This window comes from Apteryx rowi, unplaced genomic scaffold (genome assembly GCF_003343035.1).
Source record: "Apteryx rowi isolate R43461 unplaced genomic scaffold, aptRow1 scaffold_181, whole genome shotgun sequence".
Taxonomy (NCBI): domain Eukaryota; kingdom Metazoa; phylum Chordata; class Aves; order Apterygiformes; family Apterygidae; genus Apteryx; species Apteryx rowi.
Window position 1 is genome coordinate 1 of NW_020448097.1, and position 21,084 is coordinate 21,084.

Sequence of the window (21,084 nt, forward strand, 5' to 3'; positions counted from 1 at the left end):
GGGGGGGAAGAAAAAGACGGGGGGGAGGGGGGGCGAGAAAAAAGAAAGGTCTAAGCTATTGAAGCTACTAAACTGAGACAGAATCAGACACCTCTACCACCAGGGCCAGAGGCCAGAGTCCAACACAACTCATGGGACTTGCAAATCCAAGAAGCAAGAAGATCAAAGCAGCCTTTGAACTGCCGATTTTGTGAGCAAGAATATGGAAAACCTTGTAGCAAGGGAAAAAAAAAAACACAACACAAGGGAAGAAAAGAGACAAGGTCTTTGCATAAAGGACCAAATTTGCATCCAGCTGCTGCTTCTGGAAAAATCTCATAGTAACCTCCTCCTGTGAGAGAAATGGTAGTGACCGATAAGCAGGATGAATGAGGAAATAAAGCATAGTGTCTCTGGACACAGCAGTGTAGGCATCTGACAAAGACTGGATACCTAGGGATACAAGATATATTCCTCCTCTCTATTTTGTTACCCAAGAAATCAGCCTCAATGCACTCTGGAAACCATTCTGAGGCAGACTTAACCAAACAATCAGAGTTTTTCTATTATACAGATCCCATTAAAAAGGCTGCTGTTAAATACTTCCATCATTATGTCTGAGAGAGGTTAGGACCCTCAAGCCCTACAGATCAAGGTTCCAGAAGCCCTTTTGCACAACTCAGGGCACAAACAGATGTTCTTCATTGCTAGCAGCTATTACAAGAGATTGCAATGGTAAGAAAGGAGGTGGTGGGGAGAAAGAACATAATTACTGGGAACAGGAAGATAAACATGGCCAGGACATGACCTTTCATTCCCAGCCCTCTTCTTGTTCAAAGCTCAAAGGCAGCCGGAGAGTTTTAATGAACAGGGTCAGTCAAAAAGATCTCAGCTCTCCCTGTCAATCCTGACCTACCAGTGTTCAGCTCTATACCCAAAGCATCCATTACCCAAGATCTCACACATCCTCAGGACTGTGTTCCCCAGAAGTTTGCTGGGGAGTTGCTGGGACCTGAAAAGAACTGCCCGTAGGAAAAAGCTCAGTTCTCACCTGGGGTCTCTGTTTCTTTGTGCTGCCTTCAGAATGCTGCTTGGCCTTCTGCTCCTCTCTGAGCATGCGACGTCTACGTAGCTCTGTGCTCACAGACTCTTCCAAATACACTACCTGCTGTAGTGCCACCTGCCCCACAAGGGACACCAGGTGCATCAGCAGGAAGGTAGGGAGACTGCTAGCACCATCAGAGACTCTGCTGGGAGAAGCCCCTGGCTCTGTCAGAGAAAAATTACTACAGTTCAGTGTTGATCTGGATTCCCCCCCCATCAGTTACCACCAAATCTCACTAGTCTTACATCCCATCCCCATGCTCCACAGACCCCTTTCACTGCATTCTCATCCTCCCACACCAACAGCTTCACGAGCCCCTCAACTCTGCTCCCTCCTGCCATTATTCCAGGCCACCTGACCACAGAACAAGAAACTATGGGTGCAGACTTCCTACAGCAGCTTTTTCCTCACCTGCTTTCTGCCCATCGGCCTCCTGCAGCTTCTCCAGAGCTTGCTGACTGCATGCCTGCAGGATATGAGCACAAATCTCCTCTGCCGCTTCTGCTAGCTGGTAGATAAGTGTTACTGCTACCTCCATGAAAGGGACCCAGTCACCACTTGGCTGGGCAAAGCCTGATGAGGGGAAGAGGGAGCCATGTATCACACATACCAGCAACACCACAGCCTGTCTCACAACCCCTCCTCCAACCCTACCACTGACTTGAGCTCACCTTTACTCACAGCCTCGCTCAGGCTGCCAAAGAGCATGTGTGTCTGTGGCAGCCGAAAAGGTGCATTTTTCTTTCCCAGTGCTGGCTGCAGAGAGAAGAGATGAGTTATCCTTGCCACACAACAGTCGCTGCCCCACCCCCATGCCTTCCCCAGCATTTAACCTTCCTACGTGCACACTGCTAACCAAAACCATGTTAGGCTCATGGGAGGGACATCCAGTACTGCGCAGCAACAAAATACACAGTAGGGACATTACTGTCACTTTTGAGGACATAGTGGCAGTATCAGGCAAATTTAAAGCTTGGCCAAAGGATGTTCCCAAGCCAACCTGAACAGTTTCACTACTTCCCCTTAAATCAAAATGATTCCTTTGGAATCATATGTTATTTTGTTCCCTCATTCTCCACAAGGAACGAGAAAAGAGGAAAACCTTTACAGCATCTTCAGAGTTATCCAATGTTTCCTGTAAATCAACAAGATGCCCTTGCCTGGGGTTACTCCAGAGCCACGAGGTTTTGTTTAAAATACCACCTCACATTTGGGCTGATACATATGCTCTGTACCACTTCCACTATATTTTAAGTTGTGAAAAAGAAAACCCGGAGAATTACTTAGCTGTGTGTGACAATGCCTGAGATATCCCAGCACATCTGTAGCTGCCTGATCAAGATATACTTGACTGAAATAAGCTACTGCTTGAGGAATTAACAGCTTTCAGAAGCTCAAGACAAAATTTCTCAATTCACTACAATCCTACCCTCCCTACTGAAGTTTTGGAAAGGTGTTGGGGGGGGGGGAAGCTGCCACAATCATTCAAGTGTCTATACTTCAGTTCCTCCTCACATAGTAACTTAACTGTAGAGTTGTGCAACAGTTTTGGAATAATGCTTCCTTCCTTTGACAGCAGGGATAAAAGATGTGAAGATGGTTGTAACGCAGTTTTTTAGCTCTTAGGAATGCTATGATATATGTTAATGCCTGAAGGTCCTACAGTAATGTCCCCAGTGGATGGGGCAAAAACAGAATAGCTGTTCTGTGTGAAGCAGGGCTGCTTTATGCTAGAGAACTCCTGAATCGACTGTCCCAAATGCTCAAGTCAAAAACAGGCAAAGAGGATTTTACAAGTGCACTATAAAAAAAAAAAAAAAAAAAAAAAAATCATAAATTGCTCCCCAAAGAAGTCATCTGACAGGCCACCAACTTAAAACAGACAGGTTTGAAAGCCTTTAATGTTTTATATTCAGCTGTACAGCTGGCAGCTCCCAAATATCAACTATTAGGGAGGGCAAAAGAATCACAACACCAGAAAACATCAGTAGGAAAAAGGGCTTCATGGTTGTGGAGAGACACACCAGTTTAGAACTGGAGGTCCAAGGAAGGGAATTGGAAGGAAAAGAGTGTTTTCTTGTGCACTGAACACTCTTCCGATTTGAATTCAGCCTGTTGGCTAATGCAAATATTTTTAGTACATGTTTTGTGATAAACTTTCCGGACAGTGCTGCTGAATGACTTCAGCCCACTTCATTTCAAAATTCTTGTTTTTTATGTTATGTTTATCATATCTCTCTCTTCTCAGTATAAACCAGTCTTCCTCTTTCTTCATTTCTGGATAGTGATTATTCTGACCTCAAGGACAGGCTAAGAGTCTTACCTTAGGGTTATTGGCAAGTTTGGAGATGGCATTGCACACTTCTTGAGCCAGACGATAGTCTTCACATACCTTCTCAGATAAACCTACTGTCACCAAGACATCCAGGTTGCTACCTATGATCTCTGGCTTCCCTCTGTGAAATGGAGGAGATGGGAGGTAGTATGCAAGTTGCTGCTGGAAGTTTACAGTAAGTATGTACAATCAAGAGATACTCTTTGTGCCTTGGGGAAGGCAGTAGTTTGAGTATGAGGAAAAAGAAAAAAAAATTCACCAAATGACTCGAAATATAGCTATAGCAAGCAACGTTCCACAGAAGCCAGTATAATCTGTATTCTGCTAAAAGAACAGGATCTCTGAAATGAGAAAAACTGGGCATGATGACTCTTTATACAGAAACAAGATTCTTGACTCCTCTTTCCTATCAGGAAGGAGCAAAACTTAAAAAGGTAGGGCAAAGAAAAATCTTGGAAAGTATAAAAGAGCCCAGCAGCTCAGGACTGGTGAAATCTAACACTTCATCCCCCACTGTGTGTGTATGGGAGGAGGGAAGGGGGAGAAAACAAATCCCCCCATATACTGTTAATTGAGTGAAGAGGGTAAGAACAGAATCTAATCCATTTAAACAGAGAATCTGAAAAATCCATAACAGACATCTATAGGACAAAAGCAAAATCACTCCACTTAGCAGATTCATGAAGAGGGCAATACTGTTTTCGCCCCCCTCCCCACAAGTACTTAACACAGGAACTCATGTGATACCCCTAAAATCTACAGTTTTGTTTAAATCCCATGATTTCAGGGAAGCAAATTAATTTTGAGATTACATCTACAATTCTGCTGGAAGTACCTGGGATGGGACAGTAGAAATACCTTGAAAGGAATATCTAATACTCAAGTTATGGAGCTGGCTGTGACATCTGGAAATGGCTCCCCCTCTAGGGTCAAGATCATCATTATGCAGGCCTATTTTTGACTGATGAAGGACTGGAGCAGGAAGAGCAAGAAGGAGCTAGCAGGTAAGCTACATGCTCAAGGGCTACTGGGCTAGGAAACTGAGAAAATGAAAGCCTCACAGTGCAATTACACTCTTTTTGCCCATAGAAAGAAGGGGAAACAAATTCAATTCCCTCAGTGCCAAAGGCTCTAGACATTCCTTTTCAGCAGCTTCTCATTATTCTCATTATTCCAAACACAGATAAAGCTGCAGAACTGACACAGTAAACCCTGAGAAAGGATGGACATTTAGAGCACAAAGTAAGTAACATCATCGTACTTATTCAGACACCATGCTGGTGGGACCCACTGCACCAGTGTTAACTCCAGGTTTCATTATCCCATTATCTGATTACCGTTTTTGAGGTTGCAAAACCAAGGGTCGGCTGATGCAGTACCCATAGTTCTTTGACAAAAATCAAGTCCCTGTACCTCCTCCCACTCACAGGGTCACACTGGGCCCTGCACTCACCGTGCCATCATCCCCAGCAGCATCACAGCAGCACGTCGTTCCAGCAATGAGCACTGAGACTTTTCTGTGAACTGCTCCCAAAGCAGCTGGATCACAGCAGGTTTTATTTCATCTTTCTGCACAAACTCTGAGATCTGTGAAAGAAATGAAATAAAACAAGTAGGGAGAGGCAGAGGAGAATGAACTTCATAATCCAAACCAGTACAGACATTTAACTGCAATGAGTACCATTTTGAATATAACAGAAATCTAAGATCACAAATACAAACTAAACCCAGGTGAGGAAAGTACTCACTATTTCTTCTAAGCATTGTATTGTTCCTAGCGAGGCATCCACCATGATGAGAGAGAGAGACCGCACCAGGCTCTGGGCCCTTGCCCTTTGGGGGTGGGGAAGGAGGAAATAGGAGAGAAAAAGAGAGAGAGAGGAGAAATAAAGAGGGGGGGAGGGAGAAGAAAAAGCAAGTGTCATGATTACTTTCCTATTCAGAGAGCTGAGGACTTCTCTTTGACAATACAGCTGATTCTTGAGGATAAGAAAAATCACCCCCACAACGAATGGGAGTTCTCCAAGCCACCTAGGTCAAGTTCAAATGAGCGCAAATGGACTAAGAAGTCCACTGCCCTGTACACTGCCCCTGTGCTTGCTGCTCCTCCCCATGCTCCACACAAAGGCCCAACAGGAGGCACTCACCAGCCACTTCCAGTTTCCTCTCAACCACAAGTCAAAATACTCTTCCTTAGGGCATAAAGAAAGACTATCCAATTATGAATGAATAAGACCAGAGCTCAAATTGCAGGAGAACTGTCTCCAGTCAATATTATCAAGAGGAATCAAGAAGCAGAGGGTACTTCTTATGGCCCAGGTGATGTGTAAGGACATGGTGGAATGCATCTCACCAGGAATCACACTTATTTAAGTCAGTGAATGTGCATCCAACAGGATTTGCACATGGCAAGTGCTGGAAAAAAAAAAAGAAAAAGCATGTCCCTGAGACACATATCCTCTCTAGCGTGGAAGAAACAAGCATGCAAATGGCACCCAGCTCCTACCCCCAAACCTAAAATAAGGATCAGCAACAAATAAAGAGCCCAATAACATCCTCTCATCCACCATACATAGAGATTTGTAATGAAAAGATCAAAATTGATCTGAATGAATTATGAATGGAAACATGTATGTGAAAGCACCCCCCCTTCCCCCCCCCGCAAAAAAAGCTCCTGTATAGAGTGAGGAAGAGTATATATTGAAAGCCAAGGACACGAATCACAGCAAGGAAACTGGTAAACATTAAGGAATGCGTTGTTTACATCAGAAGCAGAATGCCAGCACTCAGATAAAACCACAGCATGTAAGATTTGTCAGCAGCAAACCTGAGCTCTGGGAACAGAAGGATGACTAAGTTCACAGCACACTGTATACCATTCCTCTTCTGCTTATCCCAACAGGAAGAGAGACTATAGCCATAAGATATTTAGAATGAGAAAACAGGCAATGGGCAACAACCTTGCCCAAGGAGGGTGAGGTATGTAAGTTTCTGAGATAAGGGGTCACCCCACAACAACAGCTGACTGCCTGTGTTTAAAACACATATCCAAAAATCAGCTCATTGCTGCCAATCAAGAATCCAGCTGACATTACAAACATTCAGCAGCTCTTGTCCTCTGTCGCACACAGTGATCCTACCCAAATCATTTGGGCACACGCACCTTGGTGCTTGGTAGGGAGCTTTGTGTGAAAGCAAGGGCGAGTGAAATTTAAGAGAAAATTAAATGTGAGTGACTGAAATCAATTTCATTTAAAATAATCATCAGCTTCCCCTTCCATAAGGTCTCACATTGAGTTCTGCTGCATTAGTTTCTTACACATGAACCCTACAACAAAGCAAGAGCAGAAGCTCAGCAGTATGTTCCACAGGAACTTCAGGATACCCGGATGCATAAGAACATCTGAAAATGCACAAGTGTTGGTAACAGCTCCAAGAGAAAGCCTCTTTACTAGCTGATACAAATCACATGTTTTAGCTCAAAGCATAGCAACTTTGATTTTACTTCTTGTCCATATCCCATTCCCAAAAGCTCCCCAAAGGAAGAAACAAAAAACAAAATAAGAAAAAAATTTCTCATTAAGAGCCCATACCTCTCTGAATCCCCACTTGGGCTGAGATAGAGACGCCTGTAGGCATTCAGCACAGCCTCCTTAATACCAGGCTCTTTGGACCATACGAGGGGAAGCATCCTGCGGACTCCAAGCACTGCCTGGGGCACACTGAACTGTGAGACTGTCACAAAGAACTCAATGGCTTCCTGCACCACTGCAGAGGGAAGAAGAGTTACATTAATGCAGTTCCTTCCTTATCCTCATTAAAGATGCCACTAAAACAAATTCATAGGCATACTGCTCTCAAAGCTAGCCCTAAAAGCATCTAAGATCACTGTTAATGTCTGCAGAAAGCTCAAGTCAGAATTGGGGCACTAGTACAGAGATCTAGATGTCCTGGTGGAAACGGGCATTGACTAACAATGTTAGAGCTAGATGTAACATGATACATCTAGGAGAAGAGCACAGAGGCCACATTTGAGAAAGGATGAAATTTTATTCTGGGAAACAGCAGCTTCAGAAAAAAAGACCTCACGGTCACAGCAGATAAAAAGCAGCTGAATGTAAGTCCCAGTCCAATGCTGTGACAAGAAGAACTAAGCTGTCTAATGTATAAGTGAGTAAGAAATACTGCATTTGATTCCAGCTTGACTACTCCTGGAATATATTGTCCATAAGACAAGAACAAAAAACAAAACCAGAAATCCCCAGTAAGTGGGAGATGATTCACAAGAGAGTGACAGTAATGATTAGAGGGCTTATACAACAAACAGTTTATAGACCTCTAGTAAGCTTATACCAGTATGGGCAAGAGATCTGAATAAAAAGGCTGTATGCCTATGGGATATGTAAGTATTTGTATCTAGATAAACTGGTATGCTTTCCCTGCCCTCAATCAGGACAGAAGGAACACATTTTAATAAGAAAAATAAATTAAATTTTTAAATCTCTAATTAAAAAAGTTAAGTCTTTGAGCAACTTGCTGAGCGCATCCATCCCTCAGCCTCCCACCCCACAGCAGCATACTATCTCCAGAGGGGAAAAGGCTGGCTAGCTGGGTTTAGCCCAAGTGACAGATTTTCGACATTATTACATGTGGTTTACTTGGTGCAGAGAGAATGGAAATTTTTGCTAAAATCTCTGGAAATCCAGACATCCAGCTTGCCTTCCCTACACTACAGGATAAGGCAATAGGGAAATGGAAATTAGTAAAAATTGCCCAACCATAAAAACACCACCACCACCACCACCACCCAGGGGTTGAAGTACCAGATGAGGGGCACCCTCCCAGCTTTGAACTTTAAATGATTTGTAAAGAGACTGAACCCAAGAGTTCATACTTGTGTCTGCTAACAGCCAACAGAGCCAACAACATCCAAACCTTGCTGGAGAAGCCAACATGCTTATTATGGATAACACATGAGTTCTTAATACAGGTGAAGTGATCACCAATGAAATCCCAGATGTGTCTGCATGAAGCTCTGGATAGCAGTAGGGTGCTGTAGTGCCCAGACCCATCCACACTTCAGAACTACCCGAGTGGCTGGTAAGCTGATGGGGTAGGGAAGATGGGAGAGGAGGGAGTTGTTACACACTTCCCCCCCCTTTCCTCCCCCCCCCATGCTGATTCATGACAAGCACCAAACAAACCAACCAACCAACAAAACAAAAACCAACACTCCAAAACCCTGACCTAATTCAAGCACAGCACCAGTACAGCCCTCTCATGCCTCTGCAAGACACCCTTAAGATGGTGCTGCTGTTCCAATACCCTGTAAACTGACTGTGTCATCTGCTTAAAGGGATAGCATTCCCTCCAACTGCTTCTCCTTTCCCTGGAGCCCCATCACACCCACATCTCCTTGACAGACCAGGGGAGAGACCTGGAAACTCTAAACAGGGAAGAAAGGGCCTCATAGCCACTGCACACACCTGAGACAGAATTTTCATACATCATCTTGCTGACCAGACTCAGGGCTTCTGTGATTTTCACTGAGAAGTTGTAAGCATCTTGCAGATACTGCACCAACATCTCCTGTTTGACCAGATCTGTTTGAGGCTGTTCTTCTAGCGTAACATCTTTGGTCATAGGACTACTGCTGCCACCTGGGGTATCCTCAGTGTTCTCACCTGGGCATAAACCTGCACAGCAAGAACACTTGTACGTGAACAGGTTTGGGGGTATAAGAAAAACAGGCACAGTTCAAGGCATTTTAACTTTTCTCTGTCTACCCCACACTGTCATCTTTCAAGAGCCAGGAGACTCCCACTAAATGCAAACTCTGACATCAGACTTAGCTACAAAGACAGCATTTCAGCATACTGTATAGCAAGTCCCTGTACCACACTGTGATGCACTACAGAAACACAAACTAGGATAGGGTTGGAGAAAGGCATGATCCAAGATACCCAAACTCCATTAAAATGCTAAGGGGGTTAGTCTGAACTTGATGGCAGCCCCAAAGAGTGATAAGCACCTAAAAGGAAATCAGGGCAGAGTAGGGAGGAGAGGAAAACTACTTTTCTCTAGCAAAATTCATGCAAGTGTGAGGAGATGACAAAAGCTAAGATTAAATTATTCTGGCAACAGAATTTTGATAGCAACGAGCTCAAGGGGAGCAGCGAGGAATCCCTATCCTGAAACAAACACAGAAGATAAAGCACAAAGTTTTAAAAATATGTCCAGAAGCTTGAGCCCCAGAGAAGGAGAATGTTGCTTGAATCAGATACTTGTCAAGGCCACTAGGGGTAAGCACTATGTGCTACCACCTGTTCAGAAAGCAGAACTAAGGACAAATCCAGACAGGACAGAAAGGTGTGAGTGGATAACCCCAGCTTCACTCACCTCAGCAGATACTATGTGAGTTAAAGCATCAGAAATTTGCTTCTGGTAGGAACAGGGGACTGTTCCCACCAGAAATGAAATGGTGGGACTAAATGTGATCCATCCAAAAGGCCAGGTCACTATAAAAGCAAATGGTGCAGAGATGGTACAGCCCTGCAAGCTGTCAACCACATGCAGACTAAGCCCCAGGGGACAGAAGCTTACGACAGGGGATACAGCATTCTGGAGGTCTTTTGGTCTAGCTTTGGTGTCAGCTTGGACTTAGACAAGAGATGGACTGGTTTGAAGCAATTACCTGTGTAGAGTCTCTTCAGAACATCCAGAATTGTGGCCTCCTCGTTTCCCTCTTTGGGGCCACTGAAGGGCTCCAGCCCCTGGAAGTGACACAGAGCCTTCTGCGTAAGGTGAATCGCGCCCCTGGATAGTGACATTGCACAACAAAACATCAGCAACCAGGTAGGGGAGAACACAAGCGAAACCATCTGACTTCACCCTGGACACATGGGAAAGCAGCTCAGCACCTTGTCCTGAGCACCCATACATTATTCTGTAGGAAAAGACTGAGGTAACTTGAAATCTTTCCTTTAACCTGGAGCTCAAGCCTTTCATGAACAAAGAACGAGAGGCTGACATATCACTTTGGATAAACCCTTTCTCAAACTGCAGAGACTCCTTACTTGTAATTTAGTTTCCTCAGCAGCCCAGTAATTCGCTCTGATGTACTCTCTGCTGTTTCCTCAACTTCCAGTACCTCTTCTTCCTCTCCCTGCAGTGGTTGAAGGAGTTGCTGTGTGACGGCCCTAATCTCTGGCAGCATTGCTTCCCACTCTTCCTCTGGGGTGATTGTTGCAGCTATGAAGAAACAACGGAGGGAATGAGGAATACAGAGATTCAGATGACACCCTAAGGTGGGGAGAAACTCTTCTGGAACTTAGGAAGCCTACACTTTCTTTCCCCCAAATCCCATGTGCAGACACTATTCCCATCGCTGACCCCATCCATACTGGAGTAAGAACAGACAGGAACTCTTCACTATAGAAAAGAAAGCACCGAGGGGAAAAATGACAGGGAAGAGAGAACCATCATGTGCTACTTATTGCTTTGTAGGCAGCAGAAGGTCCAAAGCTATCAATGTTAAATTACTATTTGATCCAACTTTTGGCTCAAACAGTCCTTGAATGGCTGACTACAGAAACCTGGGAGGATGTTCACAGATATTGTCAGTTCTCACTCTGAAAATAGGATACTTGGCCAAATGGACTGTTGATCTAGGTATGGCCATTCTTATGTTCCTTTTATTACCCCAGCGCATGAAAAACCGTTTTGAGTTCACTCCCAGTGATCAGGCCTCACTGTCTCACATGAGTAAGGCGTGAGGCAAAAGCCACCACAGTCCGAGAGCAAATGCAAGACACTGGAGAATAAGCCCAGAGGGATTCCTGCTGGCCAGAGCACAAGGTACACCCTGGGAAGGGGAAACCAGAAGAAGGGAAATACCAGCTGTGGCTCTGTGCTGGTTCCTCATTTCTTGCAGCTTCTGCACCTCTTTCTTGAGTGGTTCAACCAAGTCAGCACAGCTTAACTGAAGATATCAGGAACAAAAGAAGAAATATGTTACTTTATCCTTCATTTTCTGAAGCTGAAATAGCAGACTCCAGCCATCATCCCAGAATGGGAACTGCTGTAAATTGCCAATCTGAGGTTCAGGAGCTCAGGAGAAGGTTGAGTTATTCACAAAGAGCTGTAGGTCTGTACTGCATTTCTTAACACCTAATCCTGATCCTATGGAGAGAAATCCCACAGTCGATTCACATCAAATTGATGCAAGTTTTTCACAATAAAGATGACATCCCTCTTGGCCTTCAGCATACCTATCAATTACACCAAATGATGGAAGAGCCAGGGAATGTAATACCTGAACCTGGGAAAACCAGAAGGCTCCCACCTGGAAAGTCAAAGGCTATGCTGGCCTTCTTGGAAGGCACAGAAAGCCTGCTGCTTCTGCTCTAGCACACTGCAGATATTCAGCCTGCAAACATACATCTAGCATATCCAGCACATTTGTAAGAATTACCTTACAGGAGAACGGATTATTGGACAAAAACGCAGCCAACAGCTGGATGGCATTTTTAACAACCACCACAGATTTGTCTTTGAGACGCCCAACAGCCAGAGATACCACGGACTGGAATCGAGTCAAAGGCAGGGCCTAGTGCACAATGAGAACATAGACAAAGGTAACCAGAAGGCCTAGAGATGCACGGAAAGTTATTTTACTGCAGATGTATTAAATGCACATGCTGCTCTACTTTGCCTTATGTACTGAAAGGCATAGATCACAGAATCACAGAGAAGTCCAGGTTTGAAGGGACCTTTGAAGATCTTCTGGTCCAACCTTTGTTGAAAGCAAGGCCTTAGATTAGGTTATCCAGGGTCCTGTCAAGCCAAGTCTTACATATTTCTAGCAAGGGAGATGGTTTCCCTTAGCAACATCCAGAAAGAGCACATGCACCGTGATCTTCCTTCTATTCTCTCCAGGTAATAAAAAGCAGCATGCACTTTCTGTTCCCCTGTTCCCTCACCCCTAGGATCTTTGGGCTCTTCGGAGAAAAGGAAAGGTGGACACCATACAGAATGCACACAGGGACAATACCTTTATTGGTTAAACTTCAGTCTCTGCAAATAAAGGAGAAGGTAACAGAGATTTCCTTAGAAAGCAGAAAAGCAAAGTGATAACTGAGACAACACCATCTCCCCAGCATGGACTTACCTTGCATTGAACAATTCGAGTAAAAAGCTGCAGTACACGACTGCGCACAAATCCACTGATGTCACAGATGTGGGCCTGCAGTATATCCAGGAACTGATCCCGAGTACCACGGGCAGCTTCCTCTAGCTTGTCACCATTCAGCACCTTCAGCAGCGCTTCTGCCACAGCTGCCAGAATGGCATTTCGCATCAGGTAATTCTGCAAAAAGAGGAGTTGTTGAACCAGGAACAGAAAAAAAGACATGAGTTGGTATGCCAAGGGGAAGGATGGCCCAGAGCTTGGGCCTTTCAAGTCCCAGGTTCCAGCCCTAAGTTAAATAATTGCTCCATCACAGACTTTGTATTAATCTTGGGCAAACATGGCTGTGCCTACAAGGTAGAGGGAGAGAGATATTCCGCCCTGCTATCCACCTAGGTCCTCAGACGCCAAGGACTGATATGAGAGACACTTATAGCTTTTAAGGACAGTTTAATACAAGTAACACAATCACAACCATCAAACTCATTCAGTATTGAAGAACAAGAGACAACAACTGGGATCTCAGACCAGGAAGCAGCATCCAGTTTTATCTAGTGTATGGCAATGATAGCCAGACAGTTGATGTCATGGTTTCTGTTTTCTTTTTATCTTTTAGATAAGGGGAGAACCTATCCCAAAGGGCTGGTTTTGGTTTCTTCAACTCTGTGATAGAAGTTCTGTTTTCAGACAGAAAAACTAGATAGCACAACTTCAACCATTCAACTTCTCTGGACAGGTAAAACATAGTTCCCCTTCCCAAACGTACCTCCCCATCCAAGTGACGCAGCAGAACACTCATGTTGGACAGCACCACAGCTGGAATTTGTTCAGCCAGTTCAGTTATAAAGACAGCATAACCCTTGATTCCAGCAGCATCACGGGCCAGATCTTGTGGACATTTCTGTCCAATTTCCCTGCATAGAAAGATGGAGCAAGGAAAAGGGTGCCCCAAGTTGCTGGGGATAGAAGTACAAGCCTTAGGGTATTTTTCTCACCTCAGCAGTTCGCCCACCATGCTTTTCAGACCATACTCTGTAGCCCAGAGGCTCACAGCCTGAGCAAACACTGGGGCTACATGTTCAAAGTGCTGCAGCATCTGTGTGATCTTCAGAGTGGCACCTTTCGCATATGAGGAGGATGAAAGAGGTCAGAGAAAACAACTGGGAATTGCTTCAGGAAGAAAGTGGAAAAGCAGGAACTCACTGAACATGTGATCATAGTGAACCAAAGCTGCAGCAAGCAGATGTGTCACTGCCTCCCGTGTAGCTCGATGCTTCTGGAGACCAATACTTGGATTCTCCAGGATACGGTAGCAGCTTCCAGTCATTAAGCTAAAACCACAGTAGAGAGAGAATGAACCTCCTCACCAACACACCAATGCCATTCTAGCGAATCGCACTAGCTAAAAGTTTCTCTCAAACCAGAGGTATTCTTCAGCATCCCTGAGAAACTGAACAAACATACATCTTAATTTTAGGGACCTAAATGAGGAAGGGAAGTGGTTCTTGCTTTTGCAAGAAAGGCAGAACAGCAAAAGCACACCTTGCTTTTGCCCCGAGACTGTTTCCTCAATCTCCCAGAGATCTGCAGCTGACAGAGAGCTGTAACACTAGCTCACTGGCAGCTTTAACAATTAACCCCTTTCCCCACAAACCCACTATCACCCAACCCACCCTTACACCCACTTCATCCCGTCACTTCCCAGCACTCCCCTTACCTGACAAATTCTTCTTCCACCACCAAACCACTCCAAAGTCGACGGAGATCCAGCTGCAGCAGCTGTGTGAGCAGCCGTATGAGTGGCTCCCTCTCCTCTTCCCAGGAGAATCCAGAGACCTTAGTATGGTTCTTCTTGTTCTAGAAAGGGAATTATGAGGTACTTGCATCAATACTTTGACAACAGGAAAAACACCATGACCATTCTGCTTCCCTTAAGCATGAAGCTGACTGTCAAACTCTATAGCACTGAGAGGTGTACAGAGAGATGTATAAGAAGCCTATAGGCTCATGTCAAATGAAAGTCACCGTCATCTTTGACCACAGAATGGAGCCCTTGAGAAAATACTGACACATCAAGGGCCAGTCAGCCAGCCACTGAAGAGCAAATAGAGAGGTCTGGGCATTTGAGTCCCTGTCGATGTTTAAAAACATGTTGTCCCTTTGGCTGTTTTCCACAAACACAAGTATTCCACATTATGCGCCACCCTTGCCAGTATCTTGCTTAAGTAATCCCCGCTATGATATCAGACAGATACTGCAGAGTTCAGCAAGCTTACATCCACTTCCATCTTGTTTTCTCCTCAGTCCCCTCACCTACCTTTCCACTAGGATCCAGCTCCACCAAACCACTCTTGCAAGTTTCCATTTCAAAGGCCTCCACCAGGCCAGTCAGCAAATAGCAGTTCATCTTGAGAACATTGAGGTGAGCAGTGCGGTCTGCATGGCTCAGGCCAGAATCACCCAAGATGGCAGGAAGGTCGTTGGAATGACAAGACACCACTTGAGAGAGGTAGAAAAATCATGAGCACACCTGGCCAGGTTCCTCAGCCACCCCCCTGTCTGAGACTTAGAGCAGTTATCAGATTACCAAAGACCTGTGCTCACATCTCACCAGCTGTAACACGGACTGCACCCTGCAACCCAAACCACGGAGACGCTTGCCTGTCCTATTCCCACAGCCCCCAGTCAACTCAGAAGCACTCGCTCAGAGCTGACACATCCTAATGATGCATCATCCAAGGATATAGGGAAGGGGATTTGCTGTCGGCCTGCCCTTACAGCGAACACGCACAGCTCTGCGTTGTCCACCAAGATTACAGGCCCGTATGCTGGAATGGGCTGAGGGTGCAACCCAACTGATGAGTCAAATTAGCCTTTATATCATCATTGAGCTGCGGAAGGAGAGTAACTTCTCCATTACCCCTGCTTCAGCCCCAAACGACAGGTACCCACCTTGCATCATCAGTTCCAGAGCATCCTCCTTGACAGCGGTACCCACAGCTCTGAAGTGGCTGCACGGCAAACACAGCGCATAAAGGTGCCGGGCCAACATCGCCAGGGAGAGGCGTGACCGCCGGGGCGCACCAGCCTCTCTCCCCCACCCCCATCCCTCCGCGCGGGCCGGGCCCCGGCAGCGCGCCCGCCGCCCCGTACTCACTGGAGCAGGCTGTAGAGGGAGTCGAAGTGCTGCAGCACGGCCAGCGCGCCCCGCGCCCGGAAGGCGGCCCGGAAGGCTGCGGGGAGACATGGGGGGGACTCACGGTCACTGCCGCGAGCCGGCGGCCGGGCCGGGCCGGACCCAGCCGCGGCGTTGGGGGGAGGGAGAGGGGATTTCGCCTTTACCTGCGAGCGGGGCTGCCAGCTCCGGGGCGGGCAGCACCTCCTGCACGGCGTAGCGCCCGGGCCCGCCGCCCCGCAGCAGGTCGCCGGGGGCCAGCGGCAGGTGAAACTCCCATGGCGGAGACGACATGGCGAACCTCAACAGCCACCGCCTCCCACGCCCGGGCACTCAAAACAGCGCGCGCGCGCAGTGCTCGCCCCGCCCCTTGCCTCGCCCTATCAGCGCCCGGCAGCCTCGTCGCCCGCCAACGTCTTGCCCAATCGCCGGCTCCCTTTCCCCCCCACCTCCATCGCGCGACGTCATTCCCCCCCCCGCCTGCCGTTTCCCGACCGCCACTGCAACCGGAGGGGGCGGGGCGGAGCCGAGCCGAGGGCACACCCCCCAGGGCGGCGGTGGGGAGCGGAGCCCGCCCGCGGAGGCACCGCGATGGCGGCGCTGGTGCAGGCGGCGGGACGGGCCCTGCTGGGCCGCGCCGCGCTGCTGCCGCGGGCCGCGCGGAGCATTAGCTGCGGTGAGGGGGCGCGCTCAGGGGCGGCCTGGTTGGGGGTCCGGCCCCCACGCTCCCCAGTGACTGTCCCTTTCCTCTCCCCCGGCAGGGGCGGCCCGGGTTCCCCACGTGAAGGAGCCGCCGCAGCCCAAGCAGGTGGATCGCTGGACAGAGAAGCGAGCCTTGTTCGGGGTTTACGACAACGTGGGGATCCTGGGTAAGGCCCCCCCGTCCCCCCCACCGCGGCCTCCGGGTGAGGAGGGGAGGGAAGCCAGACCCACCTGAAAGCCACAGACTCCTCTGGGGAAGGCGGTTGGGGCCAGCTGTCTCTTCCAGGGCCTCTCATTCTCTTCTCTGTCCTCCTCAGGTGACTTCAAGGCCCACCCTAAGGACCTCATCGTGGGGCCCAAGTGGCTGCGGGGCTGGCGGGGGAATGAGCTGCAGCGGTGCATTCGCAAAAAGCAGGTGGTGGGAGATCGGATGTTTGTGGATGACTACCACAAACTCAACAAGAGGATCCGGTACTTGTACAGGCGCTTCAATCGCACGGGGAAGCACCGCTAGGAGCAGCTGTGGGTTCGGCACATGGAGTGTGGTTTTGTGGTGTCGCACTTGGAATAAAGTCAACTTTCTTACAGATGTCTCCCAGTGCTTTGTAAAACTTTCGCTATGCATCTCTGGCCCAGCCCCCAAATCCTCCTGGTGCTCCAGGCCTGAGCTCCTCTTTGTGAGTTCTGCCCTCTCAACCATCTCTGATGTACTTCTCCTTACAGACAGCTGTTCCAGTCTGTATCTCTTACCTTTGTCTGAGAGTCCTCCATTCTTGGCCAGGCCTCCAGCTTTCTTTCAGTTTCCATGAGCTCCAGGTCCTGCGTGGTAATTTCAGTATTTTCCATCTTCCCCATATCCAAATTCATAAGCTAGCTATAAATGTGCCCCCCAGTACTCCTTCCTGCTGACTCTTTGTCCCCCTTGCCCTTCACTTATCAGTGATTAATATTAAGTGTGAATGATTCAAATGTTAGTTGAACTGCATGAAAGCCTGCCTTTAGAACAGGATTTGTCTCTGTTTCATGTTGATGGTGACTTAATCTCCATACGGAAGACACTTATTGAGCATGTGGCCTTTGGTTAATAATTTCGTCAAGCTCTGCAAAAGTAATTCAGGCAGCTTAAATATTTAAAAAAAACCCCTCCAACTTCTAGAAGTTTTCTTTAACTGTTTCTGGGTTCCTTTAGAGGGAAAGTTATAGTGAGTCAAAGCTGGGATCCCTCTAGTCCAGCAAACTGTTTCTTACAAATTCTGCTATTATGTGCTTCAGAAAAACCTGTAAAATGAGCACACATCTGTCTATCTCCTCCCCATCAGTTGTCATCCTGGCTGCTAGGTAACTGGGGACCAATCTAGTGATTTGATGTATCCTGTTACAGAGCAAAGCTGTTCTATCTTTAAAAGTCCTGGGTTGCAAGAGGCAGGGAATGAAGAGTCTCCTTTAAGTCTAAGCTTTAGGAAGATCAAGCTGAAGTGAAGCAAGTGTGAAGTCCACATTCTTCGGAGCAAGGCAGCAGACCTGCTCCAGGACTCTGTGACAAAAGATGTTGTGGACTCAGGAAATTTGCACAGGTTCAGGGGGGAGACTGAAGAAGCACATGGGAGAGAGCCATTGGGAGTTACTACCTAGGTAAACCACATGTGCAGGAAATCCTGGGCTGAAAATAGTCAGAAATTGGAAGAGTATCAGAGGAAAGTATCTTGTACGCTTCCTCAGCTCACAGTCCCTAGGCATTGACTTGTCATGTTTAGGGACAGGATATTGGGCTATATGAGCCATTGGTCTGAAGGGGAACATGAGCTGTGTGAGCCACACCAAAGGTTCAGTCAGCTCCATCTCCTGTTATTCACAATGGCTATTCCCACTACTGTGGAAAGGTCACCAAGCAACAGAAACTTTTTCCACAACTTGTCCATTCACCTTGTCTAACGGCACAGCTTAAAAGCCTTCAGTTCTGCTGAGGCTACAGATGGTTTGCTCTTTAACACTCAAACAGTCCAATCTGCAAATCATCTGGCTCTCACCACAACCCTATATCAACTCATCTTCCTTGTACCACACTCTTTTGTGTCCATCTTGTCTATCTACGGGTCTTCTAGGTTTGTCACTAAAAACTTTTATTTGTGGCCTGTTTCACCTTATGAAAGAAAAATGTAGTTCAATGTTGGTCTGAACCAGCCATTTGCTACCCTACTCACCACATGGGAAGTTGTATGGGGAGACTTCTTGTTCCATTATGTTCTTACTTCCCTTTTCATCCTGAACTGATGAATGCTCCCTTCTGATCCAGTGCACTTTACAGAATCTTTAGAGGGGAAAAAACAAAATGCATAACTGTTCTTGAGGCTGCTGCTGGAGCCTAATTTCCCTCAGCTTGGCATCTAAGGTTTGAATGCAGCCACTTCAGGGATTCATTTATATTTTTTTTTTATGCTGTACTGTATGATGGAAGCATGCCAACAACACCATACCTAAATTGCAGCAACACTGGCAGTGACTTAACTATAGCCAATAAACACATTACAGGCACAGATAAAATGAAGTCATTCTGCAGCACTAGCTTTTAAAGACAACAGCACACGCTGGGTTTGGAAGGGCAAAGAGGATAGGAAGAGGTAGGATCTCAGTAAGGCCTTCAGGACTTCTGTGACCCCTTTTTCTAAAAGGATAATAACCGGATGGCCTCAAACAGCATGGTGACAAGGCCCAGTTTTGGTAGATGGGGCTATGTCACACATGCTGAGGGGAGCGGGTTAGGCGTACACCTCCCTCCAGCAGCCGCAGCCAGTGCCAGGATACGGGTGGGGCCAGGCCCCGGCACAGGGCCAAGGGCAGGGAACAGCCTGTCCAGGGCCTTTGGGGAAGGGGTGCCTATGTCTGTGGACAGGGACCGCCGCCTCAGGCCGGTGTGATGTGACGTCCTAGGCCCGCTGCTGGAGTCCCCCCAGGCCTGGCACTGCTGCAGAGCCTCACGAGACAGACGCCCGGACCGGACTGGACTGGACTGGACCAGACCACACCGGACCGGGCCGGGCCGGAGCCGGGACCCCTCCCCTCGCCGCGCGCTACTTACCACCGCGCGCCCCCGCCGGCTGCTCCGCAGGGGCGGGGCGCCGCGCAGCTCGCGCATGCCTGGCTAGGAAGCAGAGCTGTGGCTCTGCTCCGATTGGACGACCTCAAAGTGGGCTACAGGCGGTGGGCTTATCCCATTGGCTAGAAAGCCAGGAAAGGGCGGGATGGGGCGTGGCTCAGGCAGGTTGCAGGATGCTTCAATTACAGCCAGGAGGAGCGGGGCGGTGACCAGCGGAGTTGATTTGCTGGTCTCGGTCTGCGGCCACTTCTCATTGGCTATATGCTTTGTGGGCTGGGCCTCTACCGCTATATAAGGCCGGGGGGGGGAGTGAAGGTAGTTGTGGTGTCGGTGGTGGTGCAGTGGTTTGCCTGTGGTGTGCTTGGCGGCCCCGGTCCGGCGAGGCGATGTGGGTGCCCGCGCGGGGGCGGGTCCGTGGGGGTGGGCGCCGAGCTGGGCGGGGGGCCGGCTGCCCGGGGCTTTCCGGCTGCTCGTGCTGGGCAGGGCGCGGGCCCGCTGCCCCAGCCTTGAGGCTGCTGTCTGCTTCGAATCCAGACCGGATACCGAGTCTCTCCTCACCAGACTGAGCACCTGACTAGACTTTCTCTTTGGTATGTGTGTCTCCTCAGGTCTGATCCCGCTCAGCAACCTGCTCCTGGAGCCTCAGAAGAGGGAGCCCCTGGTGGGGCCCCCTCGAGCAGTCCTCTAATGCCAGTATTAACCATCGGCTGCAGCAGGCACAGGCTGAAGTAGAAGAGGTTAGTAGCTTGCCAGCTGTGCTTGCTTCCCAGAGGCTGCATGGACTCTATCTTCCTATTGCTCTGCAGCAATTGTGTTTGTGATCAGTGTGTGTTGATGGGGTGGATGCTTTCATAATACAGATACTGGGAATGCATGTTAAATATTTCAAAGGTATGTTGGTAGGCCTGTGAAGAGCCTGGAGCAGAGTCAGAGGTTGCCTTACCCTTAGAAACTGCCTAATTGCTGAGGTGAATTCTGAGGAGCAGGTATACTAGACTTCTGTTACCTGGAACCATGCCTGTCATGAAAGTAGAGCTATGCAGGATCCAGAGCAACTCTTAAGCCCTGTCAGCTGTTTTGAGAGAACAGTCTGTGTGCAGACTTAGTGTGTGATGTGAAAGGAACTATCCATGTCATATGGACCCAGGGTCTGTAGTGTGGCTGCTGACATGCAGTAACCCCTTTGTACCTCACCAGGGCAGTAACATATAGCTCTTGCTCTTCCTTTGCAGTTATTTGAGACTGAGGATATGATGACTATGTTCGGGAAGGGGGAGTGACACAGGCTTGATGAACTTTCCAGGTTAACGACTGGCTGTGCCGCTGGTGTTGGCAACAGGGTTTTGGTTTCTACGACCATGGGACCCTGTCTGAAGATCGACAACTGATGGCGAGAGATGGGATCCACCTCACGAGGCGGGGCACGCGGGTCTTTGCCAACAGGTTGGCCAACCTGGTAAGGAGGGCTTTAAACTAGGAAAGATGGGGGAAGGGGAGAGTTATAGTG

The 21,084-nt window shown here is 48.0% G+C and overlaps 2 protein-coding genes, 2 long non-coding RNA genes and 1 other non-coding gene across 5 annotated transcripts; 2 read left to right on the top strand and 3 right to left on the bottom strand.

Moving 5' to 3' along the window:
* Positions 1–937: 937 nt before the first annotated feature.
* LOC112963973 (condensin complex subunit 1-like) lies at positions 938–16,090 on the bottom strand. Its single transcript, XM_026061515.1, has 21 exons — positions 15,949–16,090; positions 15,764–15,839; positions 15,559–15,617; positions 14,924–15,105; positions 14,324–14,463; positions 13,810–13,937; positions 13,602–13,725; positions 13,373–13,520; positions 12,589–12,786; positions 11,893–12,027; positions 11,316–11,400; positions 10,496–10,670; positions 10,114–10,235; positions 8,906–9,115; positions 7,013–7,187; positions 5,168–5,252; positions 4,873–5,006; positions 3,408–3,540; positions 1,756–1,840; positions 1,496–1,657; positions 938–1,248 (listed from the first exon to the last, which is right to left on the bottom strand). The coding sequence occupies exons 1-21, from the start codon at positions 16,073–16,075 to the stop codon at positions 938–940; spliced, it is 2,994 nt and encodes a 997-aa protein (XP_025917300.1). The 5' UTR covers positions 16,076–16,090.
* On the bottom strand, positions 15,180–15,498 carry LOC112963982. The gene has a single exon (XR_003252802.1). It is a non-coding gene; the product is annotated as a small nucleolar RNA U85 (small nucleolar RNA).
* A 257-nt stretch (positions 16,091–16,347) lies between the features above and the next one.
* MRPL51 (mitochondrial ribosomal protein L51) lies at positions 16,348–17,070 on the top strand. Its single transcript, XM_026061509.1, has 3 exons — positions 16,348–16,457; positions 16,543–16,650; positions 16,801–17,070. Exons 1-3 carry the CDS (start codon positions 16,373–16,375, stop codon positions 16,995–16,997), a joined length of 390 nt encoding a protein of 129 aa, XP_025917294.1. The 5' UTR covers positions 16,348–16,372; the 3' UTR covers positions 16,998–17,070.
* An 84-nt stretch (positions 17,071–17,154) lies between these two features.
* Positions 17,155–19,646, bottom strand: LOC112963969. Its single transcript, XR_003252795.1, has 3 exons — positions 19,560–19,646; positions 18,685–18,791; positions 17,155–17,302 (listed from the first exon to the last, which is right to left on the bottom strand). It is a non-coding gene; the product is annotated as an uncharacterized LOC112963969 (long non-coding RNA).
* Positions 19,647–19,902: 256 nt separating this feature from the next.
* On the top strand, positions 19,903–20,852 carry LOC112963980. Its single transcript, XR_003252801.1, has 3 exons — positions 19,903–19,965; positions 20,186–20,314; positions 20,810–20,852. It is a non-coding gene; the product is annotated as an uncharacterized LOC112963980 (long non-coding RNA).
* The last annotated feature ends 232 nt before the right edge of the window (positions 20,853–21,084 follow it).

What these genes read in the sequence shown, in the direction of transcription:
- LOC112963973 (XM_026061515.1), bottom strand. Translation starts at nt 16,075, where the DNA reads ATGTCGTCTCCGCCATGGGAGTTTCACCTGCCGCTGGCCCCCGGCGAC. An exon ending in AGCTGGATCCTAGTGGAAAG is followed by an intron (nt 14,464 to 14,923) that starts GTAGGTGAGGGG and finishes TTCCCTTTCTAG; the next exon opens with AACAAGAAGAACCATACTAA. An exon ending in CTGCTGGGGATGATGGCACG is followed by an intron (nt 3,541 to 4,872) that starts GTGAGTGCAGGG and finishes TCCATTTCACAG; the next exon opens with AGGGAAGCCAGAGATCATAG.
- MRPL51 (XM_026061509.1), top strand. Translation starts at nt 16,373, where the DNA reads ATGGCGGCGCTGGTGCAGGCGGCGGGACGGGCCCTGCTGGGCCGCGCC. An exon ending in CGCGCGGAGCATTAGCTGCG is followed by an intron (nt 16,458 to 16,542) that starts GTGAGGGGGCGC and finishes CTCCCCCGGCAG; the next exon opens with GGGCGGCCCGGGTTCCCCAC. An exon ending in CGACAACGTGGGGATCCTGG is followed by an intron (nt 16,651 to 16,800) that starts GTAAGGCCCCCC and finishes TGTCCTCCTCAG; the next exon opens with GTGACTTCAAGGCCCACCCT.